This window comes from Trichophyton rubrum (genome assembly GCF_000151425.1).
Source record: "Trichophyton rubrum CBS 118892 genomic scaffold supercont2.3, whole genome shotgun sequence".
Classification (NCBI taxonomy): Eukaryota; Fungi; Ascomycota; class Eurotiomycetes; order Onygenales; family Arthrodermataceae; genus Trichophyton; species Trichophyton rubrum.
This window is the reverse complement of record NW_003456426.1, coordinates 1,990,544-2,012,320: the sequence shown is the minus strand read 5'-3', so window position 1 is coordinate 2,012,320 and position 21,777 is coordinate 1,990,544. Positions and strand designations below refer to the sequence as shown.

Here is a 21,777-nt window from a genome sequence, read left to right as displayed (position 1 = left end):
CCATGCGGTCATGCATACCATCCAGGCAAGCAGAATCTCACCGTACATCACCCATTCACCTCCTTGAGACATCTGCTGAGTCCAAAAGAACCACGAACATGTCCGCAATGTACCATATCCCTTCGCCTAAGCCAAGCTCCATACCTGCTCCCCACGATGCCAGTGCAGGCGAATGTATCATGATATGGCGCCACCTTTTTCTTCCTTCCTTCTTCTTTTCTTTTTTGCCTGCTGCTAAACATAGCCGGAGACATTATTTTCATGTCATATGTGGCAAGATCTGCTTGCTAAAATCCTACTCTACCAGGCTGTGGGAGCGCCTTGCAGGCTGGTCGTACAGAGTCACATCATGTGCATATGTACACTTGCACTTGACAACACGGAGGGTTTACGTTTCAATAATACTGATCCCTCGGGCATGGCGGCCGCTGCGCACGCGAGCCAGCTCTCCTTTGCGGACATAGCAAGCTTGGTAAAGCGAAGCGAAACGAGCAACAAGCTGAATATGGCCTCAAATGCATACTTGCATATACTCAAGCATTGGCATATGTCCTGATTACTCGAATCAAGGCCCGTTTATTTCTTTTCTTGCTCTCCTCTGCTGTTCGGCCATGGCGCCGTGAATGTATGTACGTTCGCCTAAGCCGCCAATAATGCCTTCGCTGAGCGGGTTTGAAGTCTTCTGAGAAGGTTCTTCCTTTTGGGCACTCCGTCCCTTCCCGCTATCTATTCCCGTGCACTGACAGACCATGGTCGAGGCCTGCTTGTTTTCTTTCGCCTGGCAGAGCAGGTAGCCACAGGCCATTTTCTCCTCCATCATGCATATGCCACCACATTCGTCTCGCCGGGCGTCGCTCAGGGCTGACATGCACCAAGAGAGGATACTAAAAGGCCAAAATAGAGCAAACGGGCTGGACCGATAATGTTAAGTATATCAATGTCCACCTCCTTGAGCAACGTTGAAAGCGAAACCTCCGGTGTTCTATAAAAGCCGTCCGGCGAGTTTACCAACTGTCCCTCTGAGAGTTTGCTTATGGTCAATGACTTCCCTGTGGACGCCGAGCCGAGCTGGTTCAGGCACCAGAATTTCGGCCCGAGGGCGCCAACTCGGAACATTTTTGACACTGCAGAGAACAACAGCTTTGTACGACTGCGCCATTTAGCGACGAAGTGGCCGTATCGAAGAGCATATTGAATATTCAGGCATTGGGACCGGACTGGTGCAGAATTTCAAAGTGCATGTTTAGTCGCCGCTGCCATGCAGACGGATGGGGACTGGACTCCTTGCCTTCATTTTACGACGGCTAAAGGAAATTGTTAGCAAACTAATTGGCGGGAAAAAAGTTTAGCCGTCAATTTGGCTCTTTAGGCCGTTTTTTTCGCTTCAATAGTCGCTTTCCTGCATTTACCCCTGTCAACGCTAAACGAGGCAAGCCGACTTAGTCACTGATATCAGCCGTCTCGAGTGGAGTCAAGGGTTGGAGGCCCGGCGACTCTTCCTTTCCTTTAGGAGATTCTGATTGCAAAATTGTCAAAGTGCTCCATACTTACTCCATCGCTAACATTTCAATGGCACTAAAAACTACCCATATTAATATTATAATATAGGAGCTTGATGTGGCAAGCACAAATATCAACTCGTGCTAATAATAAGTAAGCATATGCATGTAACCCGTTGACGACATCCGGAATTATATCCTCTCGTATACGATAGAGCCATTACCTGGTTGATAGCCCGATTTCCGCTTTGTGGATGCACGAAGTAACCCTACATTATCTTCATGGTCGGTTTCAATAGACGGCTTCAAGGCCCTGTCTGCTTCGGAGGTGAATGTGCAGAGTACATGGGCCACCACCTTAAGAGACGATAATCGACACAAACCCCTTCACAAAACCTGAATCTGTTTCGGGGAAGGAGCTTCATGGGACAGGGATCAGGCACTCTTCTCCGACAAATACTGGAGCAGACTTTGGATATATCACGCATATCCCTGTCTGGAAGCTTGGGAGCTCCCTTTGATGCCATGCTTCCTTGAGTCCGGAAAATTATTCCACTTGATCGGTCGCTTGTCGTTGTTACCTAGCAGCGAGAGCTGTTCAACTCACTCAGTTGACAGACAAGCGGCTGACCCTGAACATCTCCCTTGGCCTAGCTTCTTCAACTCTACGGGATTGCGATCAAAGCGGGCAGCAATATATGCACATTTCACAGCTCAACGGGAGTAATCTCCTACCATCTCTAGATACCCTTTACAGCGTGGAATGATAAACCCCCTAAATACTACTCAGAACTTTGTAAGTTCTACAAGCGGGATGTTGTGTCCAAGAGAGCTTCCGAGTGGCCCAGGTCACCTACCAATGGGGCTGTCAGACCATACACCATGGTCAGGTGTCGAGCCTTCGATTATACGAAGTTCTTCTCCGACTTTACATACCGATATATAATTTTCTTTTATCCTAGTAGGCTGGGAAGCATTCCGTCTAAATGCAGACATCGATATCTAGAGGCCCCCACTTGACGGAGCCGGCCCGGCATATCGTCGTGCTTAGAATCACCGATGCTGTCATGCTCGCATCGGCCTGAACTCGGAAAACGAGGTTCCTACCTGGTGCTATATGTGGTGCCTGGTTATAATGCTTGTTGAACCTAACAATGAGCTGCATCCTACATCTCCTTCCAGCACTTCATTCACGACAGTGCATAAAGTATATGATGAGCACCGTGCATATACTTAATTACCCTGATGATTTTTTTTTTTTTTTTTTTTTTTTTTTTTTTTTTTTGGTGAATTGCTCATCCGTCAGGTCTTTATCTCCGCAGATGTTCAACTTTAGGTTCGATTTGGATAGAGGCATGATTCTATCACCTGTAGATCATACTCTTTTACTTCATATGGCTAATGTGGACGGACATCTTCATGCATTTGGCCTAAAAACTCCTCTTTAATAGAGCGTATATGGTAAATTCTCAAAACTGACATTGAAATTGGCGTTTAATCGGAAATTGCGCCGGCAGTCAGGGAGGTAGTAGAAGGAGAATTGAAGATTGAACTGTTTACAGCAACTTGGCGGCGCTGCCATGACTCTCAGCCCTTTGATACCCTTTCTATAAGGCCTATTAAACTTCCTACAGCCCGTCACACCCATAGGCGGTGGCAATAGCAAGTTTCCGATATACAGCTCTTCATCTTATTGTTGTGGTATGGTGGTCTCAAGATCGCACTCGGCATATACTAGGCTATTCTTGGCTGTCACAATTCACTCCCAGTCTGCAATCGTAAATGCTCGTTTTCGCGATTGTTGTCTTGTCTTCCTACTTTGCGAACGACCGGGAGGTGAAGGTTGGATTATGTGCTTCCATCTCGATAGGGGCTTGGTATCCTTCCAGCTCTGACACTGTTCCCAAGCCCTGACTTGTTTCTTCGTCTAGTACCCTCTTCACTATCGCTCCTAGGTCATCAGAAAGGCCATAGACAGGCTTTTGACCCGTTATATCCTCTGCTTTTTCATAAATTATTGCTTGTTCCTGGAATTCTACTTGTCTCCGGCGAGGGCGATAAACGAAACAAAACCACCCTATTATGATGGATGTTGCAATCACAAATAATCCTCCTATTATGCTCCCGACGATTGCACCCGTATAATCGCGAGCCATATTCGGTATTGGTACTCTTGTTTGGCCAGGGGCAGGAGCTGTGCATTCGTCGATACTATACAATACCCATGAGGTATTGTAGCACGTTGCTATGTCAGCAACCTGGGCTACAGATGACGAACAGGGCTGACCGGCAATGTCGTCTCTGCCATATAATGTTACTATGAGACAAAGTGATGAAGGTTAGTGTATGTTGTGGGAAGTAAAACAAAATAAGACGATAATCTGCTGCTTGATTTGGGAGGTCTTTCAGTTCGCAATCAGGGCATATTGAGTGTTTTTTAAAAAAAATGGAAGAAAGTATGAAAAACACGTCTCTTTCCCTACCAGAGCAGCCATCGTCGAGATTGACAACCTGAAAGCTACCATATCCTCCGCTCCTTTCGAGCCTTGAACACGTCCCATTTGGGTACCCGTTAGGCCCGTCAAATGATGATAAGGAGTCCTGACAATTTACATCGGAAAACGTTGCAATGCTTGACGTGGATTCTACAAGGCTCCCATGTTGTAGTAGTACTATCAACATAAATGCTAGAGTAGGAAACCCTGCCGAGGAGGGCCATGAGCAGGATACCAGGCCCACCATCTTGTCCTACTGGAATGTAGGAGACGAAGATCAAAACCTGAGGGAAAGGGAGCAAAATTTCCGGCTTCCAGCAGCCCTGGTAGCAGATAAATAGCGGCTTGTTTAGTCCTCCACAACATGCTCTCATTGAGCAACGTTTGGGCAATCGTGTGGCCAGACAAAGGAAAGGAAAAGCCAGTCAGTGTGCCGTGGTAGACCTGCACTTGCTTGGCCTCAAGTGAGCTATATGCAATTCATGAACAGCCCAATCAATATAGATAATCCCACATTCGAGGCCGGACCAATGATCACCCCAGGTCTTATGTATATAGCACAAGACGGCCGTGGCTATTCTTGTCTTGCCTGAGTTGCATTTTTTTTATTCTTCGTTGGCCCCTTTCCTCCTCTGAGAGGGTGCTTTGGCTCTCTCGCAGCGAGGTAGTGCTGCGCCATCAAAAGTAACCTTCACGCCCCTTAAGCATGAGCGTTTCTTTTTCGCTATGTTAGAATATCTCTGATGTTACTCAGTACTCCGTACCTTCTCAGTAACTAGGCTCTTGGACGCGTGGCTTTTTCTTAGATGGCCCACGATGCAGCGCTCCTGGATAAACCAAGGGAGTGGTAGCTCTCCATCAGGCTGGAGGTGGTTGGGATGCTCAAATACTTTTTTTAGCAACAAGGGCGGTGGCCCAAACAGGGGAAGAGGCTCTTCTTACCCGATGAGCTTATTTGAACGAGCAACTTCAAACATGAAGTTGTTCGTTATTATGCTTGTTAGACAACTACGCAGCACCTTTTACGGCTCGGTGTCGATGATAACTCGGGTCTTTATCTAGCTATGAAGAAACGGATCATATTCATCGGATGAATATGCGAGATGTATACTCTGTTTTTCCACGATAACTATGACTACTGTGATAACGGATATATTCCAAATACAGAACAGTCCAACAGCCAGCATTCTGCTTGTTTCTATCGTACCGAAGGAAGCGATGCCTCAGTGCCCCATCTCAGAGTTAGTGGGCCTGACGAGACCCTCAAAGATATATATGAGCTTGTCAACAGCAAGTTATCATACTTCTCATGCTCCTTTCTATATGCCTTACTCAAATATTCGACGCGAATATTATCAAGTACAGGCAGGTTCACCTTACCAATTGAAAGGAATGGGAATGAAGCCAATAAAATAATTTACTATCCAGTGATATTGTCGCAAGTGCGTGAAACCTTCCGGTGCGGTCTCCCGTACACAAAGATACTTCTCAACAATGCCCGGGATACCCCTAAAGGCTCAACAGCAATGAAAGAGAAGAAATTTGCTGCATACCTAATTATCCGGAGTAGATTGCTGTATATATACACCAGACTACACAATGAGAGGCTCTACCGAGGCTCTCCTAGAATCCACATCCTCGGACCACGGGAGTCTCAGCAATTCAACCAGGTCGTTCCAGCGGCGTCATAGTACCCAGGCGCTTGAACCAAAGGACCCTCACCCGCGGTCATCCCACGTGTTTTTAGCCATCTGAAGAGGCTATATGATGCACGATTGTCCAGAGCGGACAGGACAAGGAGGGCCCTTTGGGAACTAGATGCACGAACTGTCTTGATTTGAAACTCGAGGCTCCAACTCCTGTTATATCGGGAAAAAGGAAGCTCCCACAACATCAAACAACCTATTTTAGCTCCTCATTTGACGGAGTTTCCCACTGCAGAAGGTCCCCAAATGACTCCATGCTGGGTGCTGAAACTCCTATCTGCTGGATATAAATTTATATAAGCAGGTTAGTTACATATATAAGCGAGTATTTGATCTGATTTCGTCATATTCCGTATCCCTCTGATAAATATTTAACAGCTTTTCGTAGGCCAAAAAAAAAAAAAAAGGAGATCATCAAGTGCGGTCAATTCGAGGTTTGTATTACTCAAGTTTAATAATGCCAGTATTGAATGATGCACCTCGGATGATCTGACTGAATAATGTTGGAAGAAGACGCTCATATACGATGATGGCATCTATATGGGGTAATTAGAAAGAGAGACGGGGTCGGATGGGTACTCCATGTTGTTGATAGCGCAGCTAACAGGCTGATATGGAGCATTGCATCTCATCGTCAAACATCGGGCTTCAGATCTACGTAACTCTGTACGCGCTCTCGATATCCACAACGCGACAACCAAAACGATTTTTCGTAAGGCGGACTCCGCTCTCCATATACAAACAAACAAACACCGCGGCCGCGGCCTCGTCGGTTGTCTCAGATGAATAATTAAACTCTCTCGGACCTTGGGCTAAGGGAAACAAGCCTTCCAAAGCCTCGAATTGATAATCCGTCCCTTTACCCGTCTGGTTCCAGCCTCTTTACCTTGTATCCTCTCAAAAGGGACTCTCGCACGGTCGCGCAGGACACACCAATTCTGTGCACGTACTCGAAAGTATGCTGCAATTATGGAGGATGGCCTGGATAATAATAGTGGGACACACGCGGCTCTCGCTGCTACAAAGGGGGTTACGAAAAGTGTGACTGCTGTGTGGCTGGCTTATCCCATCCAGCATCGCCATCGTTGCCGTCTCGCCAATATATGGGAACCGAGGTTTTGGAATCCAACGGCTCTACGGAGTTGGTTCCTACCTTGCCAGCTCTCGCCCTGCATGCGGCTTTGCTTAACGTCCGGTCCGACGGAAATTGCCAGGTCGAAAGGAGAGCCATTCTCCAAGCCAGGCTTTTCTTGTCTCTGAGCCCAACGGCATTGGTTTTAGCGCCGCTTAGTGACCAGTCAGGAATCAGTGAGAGACACACCAGGAGTTTTTCTCCAGGACGCAAGAGTTAGCCGTGTGATGCCCAAAACCTCCAGGTGTGTGCGAGGTGATGGGCGCCAAAAGCCGTGCAGTTGACTTGGCTGTCACACTCACAAAAAGTCAATATCGGGGGCTGGCCGCAGGGAATATACAGCAACTCTGGTTTTGCCCCCTTAACGGCTGGCTGTAATGGAGCCATTTCTTTCAAGCTCAACGACCGTGCAAATCGGAGATGTGGACCAACTAAAAAAGAGGAGAATTCCTTTTGCACGCTTCACCCGCTAACCATCTGATCAACAAAGCCCAGTTGTCTACAACGTAGTTGACTGGGCGAAGGAGTTTTCCTCCTTGTTACTTGCATTCGGATTACTCCTGGGTATGCACAAAGAGTCAAGCTTCTCATTGTCAGGGATCTTGTTCTCCTTTCAATCACCAAAAAAACCACTCTCCTCTCTCAACTCATAGGCCGAACATATCCTTTCTTGACTCGATGGCCGTTTAACCTTGTCATACAAGCGTTACTTATCACGTCCATTCTCGCTTGCCCCTCTGCTTCGACGGGGAGATCGAGCCCCCTGGACGTTCAGTGTTACGTCAAGCCCTCCTTTTCCCATCTACTTATATTCTCGTATCAGCGAAGTGTCGTGGTTCATCTCCTGGCAATGCGTGCATCGGCCTGTTTATAGACTGTGCGTGTTGTCGATGGAGCTTCTAAATTGACAATCACACATAGTTCTGTATAGGCAATGCGTGACTATACTTGACGAACGCATTTCAACACGACATTCAAACATATATTGACGAATGGATGCTCAACCTCCTTCAACCGTCGGTTCTCGAAGGGGAGTGCGGCTTCCCCCAATCCAAACAGCAAACAGGAGCTCAACTGTCCGTGTTAAGCCCCCCCTCCCGGAGGAGCTTGATAGCGAGGAGTCGGGAAATCGAGTTCCTCTTCGTCCCAAACAGCACGGATTCGCTATAAGGAAATGGTTTACGAGGTCAAAATCGCAACCATACATCCCTGGTAGAGATCCTCTGTTATCCGCCACGATAGCTCCTGAAGAACACGGTCTCCCCAGCCATTCTTTAGGATTAGCTTCACCACTTCATAACGCGAATGTCACTCCGATATCAGTCAAATCATCTACACCATTCCCCATTACCAAAGACGACATATCAGCCGCTGTTGGAGAGCCAGGAGCTTTATCAGCATGGGACCCTCCGCCTTTTTTTATGGCGTACCCCAAGGCTGTGAAACATGCCACCCTGCCGTGCCCTATCCTGTCCACTGATGAAATACTGCGTCGTAAGATGCGTCGAGACCTAAAGGCCAGCCACTCTCGCGACAAAACAATGGATGGTGATAGCAATATGGATGGACCTGGGCATAAGGGTGTTATTAAATCGAAAACTTGGAAGAAAGGGAGAAAATCGCAATCCAGGAGCCAGTCTAGCTTCTCGTGCGGTCTCAAATGGTCCCAGAAGATATTCATATTGGCGACAAGCGGGCATCTACTTCAATATGGTATCGACGGAAACTTTGATCGACTCCCTGAGGAAGTACTTGCACTAGGAGGGGATTCAGTTGCATTTGCATGCGATGCAATTCCTGGCAGACATTGGGTTTTACAGATCTCCCAGACTCAAGATGATGTTGAACCAAGCCTAGAGCCGAAGAAGACAATATTAGACCGGTTTAGGCGCACCAGCAATGCAGAGCCACAGAAACCGACGAGCAGTTTCTTACTTATCCTGGATAGCGCTGAAGAACTGACGTCCTGGCTTACCTTCGTCCGGCGTGCAATACAAACTCTTGGAGGCAAAGACTATCCTCCTGAAACGCTTGGAGTCAATCAGCTGCAACCTTCGCCATTGACGTCCGAAACCGTCAAGGGAGTCGTTCGGAAAGGCAGCGTAGACCAGGCCTTGTCGTCTACACCAAGTGTATGGGATGACCAGGTATCTGTACCTGGATTGACCAGGCGCGAAAGCCAGAGATATGTGCAACCACCAGCTGAGAGATCCTCCCCGTCGTCTTTGGCAAGCGTTGTGGAACTAGACAGCCTCAGGCGCAATTCGAGACTATCTTGCGTTTCCATTGGAACTCGAACAATGCCAAGTTCGCAATCCTCGTCTTCATCTGTTACAGTGAAGACTCCAACCCCAAAAAGCCCATGTAGGGAATCACCCGGAACCTCTCGCAGTCCTCGTCGGATGGCAAGTACCGACTTGGGGTTTAGACGCAAGTCTTTTGTCAGGGCCTGTGGTAATTTAGAGGATCTTATCACCGAGACACCGCTGCCACCGCTCCGCGCAGAAAGCCACCTTGTTTGCACTCCGAACTTCAGCCACCCGATTGTCAACAAACGAAATTCGATAGCAATGAGCCCCAAGACAATATCTTTCCCGGTTGAGAGTGGGCCATGTCAAAGTCCTGTTTTACATGTAATTCCAGCTTCCGAGATGTTCCATGGGCCCAGTATAGGGCCCAATATTGCCACAAAAATTAATTCCACTCATGAATCACCTCCGCGAAGAAGGGGAAGTGCTAGTAGTGATCTACTTGATTCTGAAGGGGCTTACAGTACCGCTGGAACTGATAGTAGTGAGACACAAGAGCTGGATGATGATATACCCTCTTTAATACCTATTTCACCCCTTAGACGGACCCATCAGACAAGAAGGTATTCGTCCTCTGATGGTATGCAAAGTTTCAATCGACCTATCTCTGAATACCGACCTGCCCTCTCTACTCTCAGGGATGAACCGGTGGATATTCCCGGTCTATCTTCAGGGTACAATACAATAAGCAACCCACGCAGTCGCCCAAGGCCGCAAAGCCTAGGCCCAAGGGCTTATAGCGAACCTAGAATCAAGGTTTGCCGGAATTCCCGCCATCCAAGCCCCAGCTCAGAGCTCAACCAAGACTCAATTGGACGCCAGCGGTCTAATACTGCAAAGTCTTGCAATAGCAGGAGGTCATCTTTGAACTCCCTCTCAAGCCGGAAAAGCATGCCTCAAATTCCACATGGACCCCCTCCAGCTCCTCCGCCAACTTGCCCTCTACCAGAAGTGCCATCGCTTGCTATTCCCGAGGCATTGCCTCCATACGAGTCAAAACGACTGAGCATTATCGGCTGCCAATGACTACCGCAAAAGAGCGCCGATTAATATCTCGGCAGATGAATGATAATTACCTTCTGCACACATACAGTCATCTTGTTAAAAATAAAACAAAATGCAAAAGGAAGGGGAGAAAGGAACAAAAAGAAAAAGACGATCCTATTCAGATTGTAATGCATACCTTTGCCGTCATTTTTTCACATTGCATCCGTATCCGTTTTATTTTTCGAAAGCATTGCATTTCTTTCTCCTATCGAGTCATGGGTTCAACCCTGCTGGGTATATTCTTATCAAGAATTCTATGCCAATATGCAACCCATGATACCCTCGATGCGTTTATCTTCCTCGGAATTCAAGTGCGTGTCTCACCAACGCGCTATTTGGATTGGACATATAACTCCATGCATGTACCATATAACCCCATATATTGAACTATATACCCTGATGTCTACCAGTGTTCCATCTGTACGCTACCTACGGGGGAATGATTCCGCTGAAAACTGCACACCGGGTACCCCGAGTCCATTCTCTTACCTCTCTTTTTCGACTTTTATATCAGTTCAACCACATCGATATCCAATATCGTCCAAGCATCATTTCATTGCTTCCATTTTCTTTTCTTTCCCTCATTTATTTTCTTATTCTATATAGATACATTCTTTCTATATATGTCTTTCAACCTCTTGTATCCTCTTTTCTTTTCCATTGGATACAACTACTAGGATTACGATATTACCAAACTGGGTCACAGGAGAAGCTGGAGCTGGCTTCACTGCTTCTATCCAAAATTCATGGTTTCTTATGTTTGTTCATTTTCTAATATTTATTCAGGCACTTCGGCACTTTGGTTTTCTTTTGCACTCCTTTTCTTCCCTACTTACCCCTGGGTTTTTTGCATCCAATATCCATAACATTTTGTAAATTGATCTGTGTTATAAAAATAATAACATATTTATTATCAACCCCATGACAAAAAGCATTAGATCCTGATAGCACATGAATACTAAGATACTATAATATAATATAGTTTGGCATGTAATAATATTACAGAAATAAGGTTAACGCCAGATTTATTTTAGGGTAATTATTCATACATCGTGATATATAAACCAAGCCCTTGAGGAAGATGAAGAGTAAAAAGGCGTTGAGGAAGGAAAGGGGAATAGGAAGTTGGAAGATAGAAGAGGCAAAAGTCAGGTGGTTGGAGGCACAAATGAAGCAATAAAGGTAGAATGGTAGTCGGCTATAAAACAATGGTAGGCGTGGGGTATATAGAAAAGGGGTCTTAATTGGATTTTGGCCTACCACCTCGAGACTACTCTTCTTCGGCATCCTCTACGCTAGCTGCAAAGGCATGTTTACCGGGTGACTGCTCAGAAGATTTATTCTGATTTGCCTTTTCATTAGATACGTCTGGTGCGGTGGCGGGTTGATCCGTAGCAGGAGCTTTTTCAGTAGCTGTGGGGGGAGCAGCTGTGGATTTTGAAGGCTTGGACTTTGACGGCTTTGACGATGAGCCATCTGTCTTCTTAGACCTCTTCTTTTTCTTAGTCTATATATAGATACGAGATTAGTCCACGACCATTTGCATGCCAAAGGATAAACGACTTTAACCAGGTAGAGTAGTAAAGATTAACAACGTACCTCTTGCCAACCCCATACGGGTACGAAACTCTCAAAGAACCCAACATCTTCAAACAGGTTCGGGAATAGCCATAATCCGGGCGAAGCAACGAAGAATGTGACTGCGAAGAGAATAAGACGGAAGATGGCCATGGCGAAGAACAGACAGAGCAATCCCATCATGCCAACACTGAGATACCAGACACCCTGTCTAAGCATGATCGGCCACAAAGGGAACATGACAACAGCCATGATGGCAGCTAACACTCCAGCAGCCATTGCCTTCTGCTTCCATTGGGGCCCTTCATATAGCCAGACATAGTGGGACATGGGATCGGTGTCTTGATGCTGTTGTATGCGGACAGTCCACAGGCCCTTGACTCTACCTTTCTTAGATGGCGGTTTCGCGTGGTCATGACCTTCATGGGGATCGATCTTGGTCACCTTCAAGGCCAGAAGGGACATTGGTAGAAGCCTGAATGCGTTTTCGGCAGATGCTAGATCGGTGACCGGTGGCAGGTTGGATTTGGGCTTAGCGGACGCTTTGGCATAGGCAGGAGACTGAAGGGCTCGCAATGCTCGTTTAACTATGAGTCGTTAGTATACATCAGATATAATACTCGGTTATAACATTTGAATGGAACATACCCTTGAACAATTCCTTCCTTCGGCCATCCAAGATGCAGACTCTCGGCTTCAGGTTCTGTGACCTCAAGAACTGCGCAACTGCTATTCCCTTTGGATCTGGCGGGGCGTTAGAATTTACAGGAACTTGTTGTTGCTGCTGCTGAGGGTGCTGGTGCTGGTGCTGGTGCTGGTGTTGTCCTTGCTGGCCCGCCTGTCCCTGTTGCTGTTGCTGCTGCTGCTGCTGCATCTGGTGCTGTCGTAAGGCCTGAGCCTTCAGTCTATGGATAAACTGCTCGGTAGTAAGGCCTTGTCTCGCAGCCTCTGCCGCAATCTGTTCTCGCTGCATCTTGCCAAACTCCTCGACTGTCATTCCACGCCTTTGCGCCTCCGCAGCCATCTGCTGCTGCATCATCGCAATCTGTTCCGGAGTTGGACCCGGAGCGGCCATGGCGACGGTGTCCTCGACTTATGTACTCCCCAAAAACAAGCAAGCGAATGAAGCCAGAGTGTCACAGAGCGTTGTCTCGTTGGTCGGATGAGCGATGGATGGCTGCGGGCAAAAAAAACACTTGGGAAGTTCAACAGTGTCCAGATCGCTGATTAGATAAGCCAAATATCACGTGATATAATATCGCGCCCGGCGCTAAAAAGTAAGAAAACGTTGACGGCGAGCGAACAACAGCAGGTATCAACGACATCCAGATAGACGGCGACGACGGAGTGCGGCTTCAAGAGCCTACAATGGTCAATTGGCGTCTAGACTGGCTGACGAGTTGAGCTGGTCCCAGAGCGGCTAATGCGGGACTTCGACCCTGACAAAAGCGCTTCCCTTTACCCGCCATGGAACACTGTTGAACTGGTACGTCAGGGATGCCGGCTGTTGATATGTAAAGGACTTTGCTAATAGCTGTCCTGTTTACAGTCTCAAAGAGATGCTTCGCTCCAGATACCCCTTGACCATGTGACAGTTCCTGCAGTGTCGCTTTCAGCGGCCTGTTTTGGTGATGGGCGGTACGAAGAGAACCCGACAAAGAAATGCGTGTCCAACCTTCTGTCGGTTGGCTATAGGCGTCTATATGTGGACGTATACTGGTCTCATAGGGAAGGACTATGGAGCCTCTGTCCGATAGACACTAAGCGCGTCGACTCAACTCCAAGCACATCAAGTAGGATGTCGCCACAAGAAAGGACTTCAAGTGCAACATCCGCTGCCCCCACTACAACCTCAATAACTGCCAGTATCAGGAAAAGAGACACAATATACCACATGGGGCCGTATTCATGTGCAAAGTCACTCGGCATTTCAATACTTTCTGATATCCTCAAGGATTATTTCAAGACGACTGAGAATACCCTGAATGCCGACATGATGTTTTTGATCATAAACGTGCATGCTTCTGCTTCATCGGATTTCCCGGAGGAGCCTTCCGGAATGCCTAGCTTGGAAGACCTTCCTCCTCCACCGCTATTACTTGGAAATATCATTGGAGAGGCTCTGGGCAGATCCATCTACAGCCCCAAACAATTGATGGAAAATCGTCGGAATCTCCGCGAATCTTGGCTCTCCGTTTCTGCCCCATATCAGCCGATTCCCGAATATTTACAAACCACCGTAGATGGGAAAAACCATCTCGTCACATCTTCCGGGTGGCCATGCACAGGCTACGCTGTTCTATCTCAAGCCACAAGGCTCGTCATGGGCTGGGGTACAATCGACCACCAGATGTCATCTTACAACTTCACAGGCGACGATTTAGTCTTTCCACAAGGCTCTCTTGAATCTCGCATAGACGTGGAATTTACTTCAGCCTCTGATCTCACCAAAGGGTGCCTCTATGACGCAGATACCACAACCCTATCAAAGATTGAGCGCCCTTGGGCAGTGGCAGTACTTCCTTCCCGCAACACATCCAACGAGCTGTCACTATTGACCCGTCAGCTGGCATCTTGTGGAATCTCAGCAATCGTTAACCATACACTCTTCAATGTAACAGCAGATACTGATATCAGTCCTTACCAGAACGTCTCGTTTTCCACTACGTGGTCTTGGGCACAAGATGAGCCTCGCAATTCCACTCGAGCATCCACCCCGAAGACAAAAGATTCATTCCGCTGTGCAGCCATGCATGCAGTATCATCAGGCAGATGGCATACTCATGACTGTAATGATGTATATCGCGTCGCCTGTCGGGTTGGAAGTTCGCCACACGAATGGGTTATTTCTGAGCATGCAACAACCTATTTTAATGCCGAGAAGGCTTGCCCTGATAACTCCTTGTTTTCCGTCCCAAGGACAGCACTAGAGAACACCTATCTCTATGCAAAGCTTGACTCGAAGTCCAATACCACTGCAATAATTTCACCCGATATTGAAGATAATAACAGCACTGAGGTACTCTGGATAGATTTCAACTCTGCTGACGTACCTACCTGCTGGGTTACTCATGGCCCCAAAGCGCAGTGCCCGTATGAGTTGGATAATAACGAGATTGAAAGGAGGGCCATTATCGTACCAACCATTGCTGCTATTATCGTCCTGATTGTAGCTGCCTTGACTTTATTTGTCAAGTGTAATGCAAATAGGCGAAATTCAAGGAGACGGAGAGTCATTGATGGATGGGATTATGAAGGTGTACCTTCATAATGCTGTATTATTATCTTCTGGAGCTTCTGGTTTGATGGAGTTGGTACATCGGTAGTTCACTGATTAAAGTCTAGGGCTGTTGTACATTACATATCTTACATATTCGTCTATACATACTTTCTCTATGCTAAAACTCCAAGCATATCATCGACCAGCGCAAACTTCTCTCTGGGTTTACCCCTGGTCTGTCCACGATCCCTTTCTACCCGATCTATCTCCTCCCAGTCTTTCCAGCTAGTTGGCCATAGACCTCTCTTCTCGGCATCGGGGCGAACGCCATCCCATCCCAGACCCGTACTCTCCTCTCCAGATCTTGAATTGAGAAATTCCATCTTATTACTTCCCCGATCACGATGTACCTCCCAGTCAGCTGCAATGGCATCAGCCGTCGCAAATGCATCTGTCATAGTTGCAGCAATGACCCCTGTCGGACCTCGCTTGACCCATCCTGCACAGTACACGCCGGGTACATGGGTGGGGACACTATCGCCCTCACTGGCTGAAGGGATAGTAGTCAAAACCCTTCCCTGGCCATCGTTTGGTATCAAGCCACGGGAAGCATCAAACGGAACAGCAAGCTCGTCGAGCCCTGGAAGCGGACATGCTTTGTAGCCTATACTTCTAAAGCATAGGCTAGCCGATATATCTATATGAGCTACCTTGCCATCATCCGCCAAATGGGGCGAAATAGATGCCGAGGGTGAGTAAGGATCGGCGGGATCAAGCTGGTTACGGCTGAATGTAATATGTGACAAACGGCCGGGATTTTCTGATGAAGAATGGAACGAACGAGGAGAAAGGAGGAAATCAAGAGACCATTTTTTGGCCGAGCTTTCAAGGCTGGTTGGTGAGCCTTTGGCAAGGAGTTGGGTGATTCTTTTATTCGCTCTGGGAAGCCCAGATATTATCGAGTCGGGAGGAAGTAAGTTACTGGCTATAGGTTCAAATCCAACTAAAGGCAACTGCATAAGCTCTCGAACTTCTTTAATAGTGAAAGCGGCCTATATCCGCATGTTAGCCACACAGCCCCGGATGCTAGCAGCTCAAAGCAAGGCTTACCTGCATCGGACCACGACGTCCAACCACTCTCACCCTTTTCACTCTGCTTTTTGCAAGTTCCTCAAGAGCATATTCTGACATGTCTGTTTTCCGCAGGACATCGACATCAGATAGTAACACTCTAGCAACATCAAGAGCCACATTGCCCTGTCCAATTATGACTGCATCTTCTCCGCTGGCTAAATCGGGCGATAGATTTCTATATTCTGGTAGCCCGTTATACCATCCAACAAAAGCCCTAGCGGAGAAAATTCCTGAAAGCGATCTTTCGTTTGGCAGGCCTAGCTCCCTGTCTTTGGAAGCTCCGTAGGAGAAGAGAACGGCGTCATAGTGTGGTTTCAGAGACCTCAGTGGGAGACTGCCACCCAATTCGATGTTTCCAATGAAATTGAACCGTGGAGATGTCGCAACCTCGGTGAATTTATCTTGACAGTTCTAGAGCCAACTCCGTATTAGCTATTGAATTTTGGTAAAAGGTACCCTCTGAGTCAAATGCGGCCTACCTTTACCTCCGGATGGTCTGGAGCCACACCATAGCGTACTAGACCGAATGGCACTGGTAATTGCTCGTACATATCAACAATGGCTTCCGGAACCTTTCCCATTAACCTATAAGCAGCATAGAACCCGGCTGGCCCAGAGCCAATAACCGCAACACGGAAGGACCGTGGTGCCGCTGCACTGCTGTATTGGAAGCATTGTATCGAGCGATGGAGGCGTCGGCTCAAGCGCTGGCCGAGCCGAGCTTTCGGCCTTTGACGGGCAAAGAATAACATTATTTAATATGAGCTGTGCTCCATTGTTTGTGACTGTCCAATCTTTCTTTCCTTTCACTGTTTTGCGAGTCGTTGAAAAATGACGGAATTATTAATCAGATAAGAAGTGCCAAGGCCAAGACTTTACAGTTAATCTTATCTGATCCGATCCTATCATGTGATATGAAATCCCCAGGTGCGCCTGGCAGTTTGACCCATTAATATTGCATTAGCCGTTCTCGCGATCGGATGTCAGGGTAACTTAATTCCAACCATCTCGGTGTCCTTCACCCCACGGCTTAGCATACATGCCAAGTTATGGACGTCTCCCTCAAACGGTGCAGTACATATTAATAATGCATATGCGGGTGTTCCATAGTTATCCAGCAGGGACGGACAGCTAGCAAACCAGCAACCTGCGTCTCTATCTATCTTCTGACTGCCTGCCTCTCGTCGGCTTTTATCCTCCAGCCCGTATCTGCTCTCTACGCTGTCTATGCATTTCTACAGCCGCACATCCGATAAAGCAGCATGACGTAATAGACTTACATAAGCAGAAGCAACGGAGATCTCGTGACGTTGGTTGCCAAAACGGGAAACTTGCGAGCTTCAACTTCGGCTCTTTTTTTTTTTTTTTCTTTTCTCACTTCACTTCGACTTTTACAGCTCGACGAAGGACGCGAAGAGGACATGAAGCGTTTCGTGTCCTGACAGCGGACGCCTCACTTGACCCACGCCTCGCTACGAGCCCAGCTTCACTAGTTGACATGCCGCCTGATCTAAATTCACTCCCTCCATCCACGTCCTCTTCTCCTTACCAGAATCGCAGAGTCAGCCTGTCAATGGATAGCAGCAACGGCAGCCTCGCGCACTCGCTTTCCCCTCGATCATCGTCGATCTCGCTACAGGCCACAGCAACCATGAATGCGGCAGCAGACTCGTCTCGCCGTTCCTCCTCTGGAGCCCACCGCGGCTCGCCTCAGACAAGACTCTCTGAGCGTCGTCGGTCTGGAGCTGCCAATCTCCACGAAGCCTCCCATTCTGACCCTACCGGCACCGAGTCTCCTCAGAATAGACACAATCGCTCTTCGTTTGGGAGTGTTTTCAGAACTCATAGTCCTACCAGCATTGCTGGAAGCCCTGTGATTGCTACTGGAGACCCCCACCATCAGCGTGCCCCTTCACTTGGCGAGCTGCACCAGGAGCTTGAGCAGGAGCAGGAAGCTCAAGTTGTAAGACATACAGCGTACCTACCTTGTTTATCCGTGATACACGTCATATTTACTCTTTTCTCTTCACATAGAATCGACTCTTGTTGATGATTCGCAACCAGCAAGCCCAGTTGCAGCAGCTTCAATCACAGCAGCAGACCGCAGCAGGCGGCGGGACAGCCATCGATGACTCAACTCCCACCTCTGAGAGATCATTCTCCTTCCCACCTATCCCACCGTTACCTGTTGCTAGCCAGCGAATCCCCATTCCTACTGGGTCTAACCTCTCTGCCCGACGGGGCTCGAACGCTGCCATGTCCCCGCTTACCTCCATTCACCCTGCCGGGACACAGGGAGAGACCGGCACTAGCGCGGGGAGCAACGACTGGCTCCAACTCTCGGATTCTAATGGCCGTCGAGGCAGCAGAGATGAAAACTCTTACTACCAAGCTGAGACAGCTGCTTTGTCTAGAGAGAATCAGATGCTCAAGGTTCGCATTAGGGAACTAGGTATGTTGTTAATTCATATCTTAGCTTATGCATTAAGTCAATATAGTTGCTGATTTTGATCTATAGAGCGACAAGTAGCTGAGTTGACTGCTAATAATAGCCAATCATCACCATCAGCAACCCAGCCAAGTGAGAGTACTCAGCCAACTCCCGCTGCGTCTGCTACCACCTCTGCTGCTACAACTGATGCTGCTACTGAGAGCAACCCGCAGACACCAACAGTCCAGGGCAGCTCCGGGCCATGAAAAAGATAACACCTTGAGTGAAACTAAAGGTAACAAGGTGTTACTACATTAACTACCATAGCACGCATGATGCGCATCCATATAAGCAGCAAGGAGAAATGCGACCCGCCCATAGTATGTTAGGACTGCCAATAGTACAACAAAAAGGCTCTAAACAAGCCCTGTGAATGGGATCTAAAATAACAAAGCAAAAATACCAAAGAAAGAAAAAAAAAGAAAAAAAATTGGGGAAACCACAAGTGAATCATGTAACATTACAGGAATATTTCTTATCTTTTGACCTGTTTTTTTTTTTTTTTTTTTTTTTTTTTTTTTTTTTTTTTTTTTTTTTTTTTTTTTTTTTTTGATTGATGCTGCTGCAACTATGGAAATTGATGATTGGGCCGGAATGGATAACCGAGAGTGGTCTCACGACCTTATCGATATTTTTCCGAGAAAGATATCTGCGTCTTGCAGTTCTCTTCGAAGATTATGACGCGAGCACATGTATTAAATAGAGACCCCCCAACTCGTACGGCAAGCAAAGGAAGCAAAGAAGATTTACTATTTGAAGCCATGAGAATTACGGTCTATCAGGAATTGGATTGACTAACGGTAGAAAAGACTGCTATGTATGTGCTGTGTATAGAGATAAGAAGATCGAGAATAAAGAGCATCTAAATTGTACAGAAGAAATGGCTTATATGTAGAGCCCCCTTTTGTTTTCGTGCCGGAGCCTGAACTCCGCGTATCTCAGGAAATGCACGAAACAATATAAGTCTAAGTGTATGTATACGGCCTTCTCTACAGCTTGGCCTTTTCGCTCTCCTTGAGAAGATCGGGCATCAACATATCTCGGACTTCACAGGCAGCCTCGTTGAGGTAGAAGCTCATCCTCTCTGCGCCGATCTTCTTGCAGACGATGTTGAATTGGAGGCTACGAATCATGTTAGTTCATGTATTAGTAGTAAGTATAGCAGTTAGGAATAAATATTTACCTGTTCTCGTTGATCATATAAGCGATTCCGAAGCCTTCGTCAATGACCTGGCTCCATCCGTATCCATTGAAGTACTCAGAGCTAAGCTGGCTGGTACTTAGGAACCAGGAGCCGCTGTAAGCGTATGTGGGATCTTTGAAGAGCGAAGGAACCTCCTCTCCGTCGCGAATGAGCTTCTTCAACCCGAAGAGGTGTCTGTCAACTCCCTTTCCAACGCTGGCTTCAGCGGTGTACTTGGAGTGGGCTGCAACAGCGGCACGGAACAGTTTAACGAGCTCCTCCCTCGACACAGATGGGTCCGCCTGAGCCTTGCAGAAGGCCACGCTGTCGTCTGATACGGAACGAGTGGTTTCGGTGCGGCCCAGCTTGTACTTGCGGGTCGAGGCGGATTCATAGGTAGGTCTGTTCTTGCCGTACATCTTGAAATAGGCGAGCTGAATGAGCATTTGGACGTAGGCGTCTGGGCTGCACTTGAATTTTTTGATGAGGCCCTTTCCGTAGGCCTGGAAGGCCTGGACACGAAGCTCATGCTTGTTGATGAGGGCTTCGAAGTCCCTGGTAGCCGTGGAGATGTCCTCAAGGATAGCAGGGTTGAGCTCGAAGTTGATGGGCTGGGGTTCGGGGAGGTTGGAGCGGATGGATGGGTTGGAGTAGTCGAGAGCGTTGCTGAAGATGAGCTGGCTGACATAGTCGTTGAGACGGTGAGTAGGGGTGCCGTCCATCATGGAGTGTTCGCCGAGAAATCCGGCTGTACCGTTCTCGTTGATGACGAAGTTGAGTGGCTTGTCATACCAGCGGTTGGCGCCATCTCCGTGCCAGTAGACGTGGGCACGCTCCTCAAGGGTGACTGGAGATGCATCATCGAGACAGACGAAGAACGAGGAGCTCTCGATGGTCTTCAGGGCCTCCTCATTGGCAGGGCTGGCAGCCAGGAGTTTCTTGCGGGCAGCAGTCCAGAAATCACGGTTGGCGGAAGTCAGGGCCCCCACGGCGGGAACTCGCTCGGCCTTCTTGATGATGGTTTCGAATTGTTTCTGGAACTCGGAGGTGTTGAGCTGCTGGCCATTGACTGTGGTTGGAACCTTGAACATCTGATTCTTGCGCATGACAATAATGTGTTCATTCCCCTTGGCCGGGTATTGCTGCGCATAATCTTCGCCTTCGGCTGGGATACGGCAGCAATTGAACATGTACTGATACGAGCTCATGGCCATGGGCTCCTTACGCAGGTACTCTGGCTCAAGAGATCCATCATCGACCTGTCTCTTGAACTCCAGCACGGAGCTGGTGATGGCAGCAGCTCGCTTAGCTGGGTCCCGTCGTTGTCTGTCGTCCCGGTACGAGTAGAAGTAGCTGACGTATGGCACAACCGGGTCACGGTAGGCAAGGTAGGCACTCTGATTCCACCATTCGTATAGCCAGTTGTCGGTCTTGGGGTCCTCACTCCGAGCAATTAGGCGCTTCTGCAGGACCTCGCCTTCACCACCAGGCTTGATGAAGTCTGATACGGCTTTTTCTGTCTTCTTGTACTCCTCAGCGGAGAGCAGCGGGTGCACCGACTTAAGATACCGTCGTCCAGTCTCCTCCAAGGTAGGCACAGGCAGCTTCGGCAGCGAGTCTTCAAAGCGGAGCATCTTCCCCTTTGACAAGTCCTCTTTGTACCCTATCAATGCAATATTAGCCTGGCATCCCTCTCATCTGGCGCAAAGCTGCCTGATCTGCCACTCACCTGCTGGTACAGAGGAGGCAGCACGTCGAGGGGCCATTGTTTGAAGAGACTATAGCCAGCATGTTAGACCATCAAGAATAATCCAAACGACCTGCTTCTTTGTCTGGCAGAAGAATTGCGGCGGACCAGACAGCCAGCAAGACTGGGGGGGGATAACTACATACTGTGAGACGGGGAGAGGGGCGGGTCGCGGAAGCACGTCCAAGAGCTGATAGACGGCCTCTTACAACAGCAGTGAACATTCCCAGGTGATC

The 21,777-nt window shown here is 48.1% G+C and overlaps 10 protein-coding genes across 12 annotated transcripts; 4 read left to right on the top strand and 6 right to left on the bottom strand.

Annotated features, from left to right (window-relative positions):
* Nucleotides 1–433: 433 nt before the first annotated feature.
* On the bottom strand, nt 434–1,404 carry TERG_03491 (uncharacterized protein). The gene has a single exon (XM_047748093.1). It carries the CDS (start codon nt 866–868, stop codon nt 566–568), a length of 303 nt encoding a protein of 100 aa, XP_047604067.1. The 5' UTR covers nt 869–1,404; the 3' UTR covers nt 434–565.
* A 1,909-nt stretch (nt 1,405–3,313) lies between these two features.
* On the bottom strand, nt 3,314–3,655 carry TERG_03490 (uncharacterized protein; the record flags this gene model as incomplete). The annotated part of the gene is made up of 1 exon (XM_003236397.1): nt 3,314–3,655. The coding sequence occupies one exon, from the start codon at nt 3,653–3,655 to the stop codon at nt 3,314–3,316; it is 342 nt and encodes a 113-aa protein (XP_003236445.1).
* Nucleotides 3,656–3,749: 94 nt separating this feature from the next.
* TERG_03489 (uncharacterized protein) lies at nt 3,750–4,241 on the bottom strand (the record flags this gene model as incomplete). The annotated part of the gene is made up of 1 exon (XM_003236396.1): nt 3,750–4,241. One exon carries the CDS (start codon nt 4,239–4,241, stop codon nt 3,750–3,752), a length of 492 nt encoding a protein of 163 aa, XP_003236444.1.
* Nucleotides 4,242–5,097: 856 nt separating this feature from the next.
* Nucleotides 5,098–5,685, top strand: TERG_12005 (uncharacterized protein; the record flags this gene model as incomplete). Its single annotated transcript, XM_047751030.1, has 1 exon — nt 5,098–5,685. One exon carries the CDS (start codon nt 5,098–5,100, stop codon nt 5,683–5,685), a length of 588 nt encoding a protein of 195 aa, XP_047605955.1.
* Nucleotides 5,686–7,824: 2,139 nt separating this feature from the next.
* Nucleotides 7,825–10,830, top strand: TERG_03488 (uncharacterized protein; the record flags this gene model as incomplete). Its single annotated transcript, XM_003236395.2, has 1 exon — nt 7,825–10,830. One exon carries the CDS (start codon nt 7,825–7,827, stop codon nt 10,165–10,167), a length of 2,343 nt encoding a protein of 780 aa, XP_003236443.1. The 3' UTR covers nt 10,168–10,830.
* A 267-nt stretch (nt 10,831–11,097) lies between these two features.
* Nucleotides 11,098–13,166, bottom strand: TERG_03487 (uncharacterized protein). 2 transcript variants are annotated; one of them, XM_003236394.2, is made up of 3 exons: nt 12,415–13,166; nt 11,788–12,353; nt 11,098–11,695 (listed from the first exon to the last, which is right to left on the bottom strand). In XM_003236394.2, exons 1-3 carry the CDS (start codon nt 12,839–12,841, stop codon nt 11,459–11,461), a joined length of 1,230 nt encoding a protein of 409 aa, XP_003236442.1. In that variant the 5' UTR covers nt 12,842–13,166; the 3' UTR covers nt 11,098–11,458. The 2 variants fall into 2 exon arrangements, with proteins under 2 accessions (XP_003236442.1, XP_047605954.1); XM_047749579.1 differs by having other exon boundaries at nt 11,098–12,353.
* A 23-nt stretch (nt 13,167–13,189) lies between these two features.
* TERG_03486 (uncharacterized protein) lies at nt 13,190–15,037 on the top strand (the record flags this gene model as incomplete). The annotated part of the gene is made up of 2 exons (XM_003236393.1): nt 13,190–13,252; nt 13,316–15,037. The coding sequence occupies 2 exons, from the start codon at nt 13,190–13,192 to the stop codon at nt 15,035–15,037; spliced, it is 1,785 nt and encodes a 594-aa protein (XP_003236441.1).
* Nucleotides 15,038–15,159: 122 nt separating this feature from the next.
* On the bottom strand, nt 15,160–16,005 carry TERG_03485 (uncharacterized protein; the record flags this gene model as incomplete). Its single annotated transcript, XM_003236392.2, has 1 exon — nt 15,160–16,005. One exon carries the CDS (start codon nt 16,003–16,005, stop codon nt 15,160–15,162), a length of 846 nt encoding a protein of 281 aa, XP_003236440.2.
* A 1,503-nt stretch (nt 16,006–17,508) lies between these two features.
* TERG_03484 (uncharacterized protein) lies at nt 17,509–19,056 on the top strand (the record flags this gene model as incomplete). 2 transcript variants are annotated; one of them, XM_003236391.2, is made up of 3 exons in its annotated part: nt 17,509–18,083; nt 18,155–18,572; nt 18,639–19,056. In XM_003236391.2, the coding sequence occupies 3 exons, from the start codon at nt 17,619–17,621 to the stop codon at nt 18,815–18,817; spliced, it is 1,062 nt and encodes a 353-aa protein (XP_003236439.1). In that variant the 3' UTR covers nt 18,818–19,056. The 2 variants fall into 2 exon arrangements, with proteins under 2 accessions (XP_003236439.1, XP_047605953.1); XM_047749578.1 differs by having other exon boundaries at nt 17,619–18,083; nt 18,155–19,056.
* Nucleotides 19,057–19,164: 108 nt separating this feature from the next.
* TERG_03483 (uncharacterized protein) lies at nt 19,165–21,509 on the bottom strand. The gene is made up of 2 exons (XM_003236390.2): nt 19,795–21,509; nt 19,165–19,733 (listed from the first exon to the last, which is right to left on the bottom strand). The coding sequence occupies exons 1-2, from the start codon at nt 21,426–21,428 to the stop codon at nt 19,601–19,603; spliced, it is 1,767 nt and encodes a 588-aa protein (XP_003236438.2). The 5' UTR covers nt 21,429–21,509; the 3' UTR covers nt 19,165–19,600.
* Between the last annotated feature and the right edge of the window lie 268 nt (nt 21,510–21,777).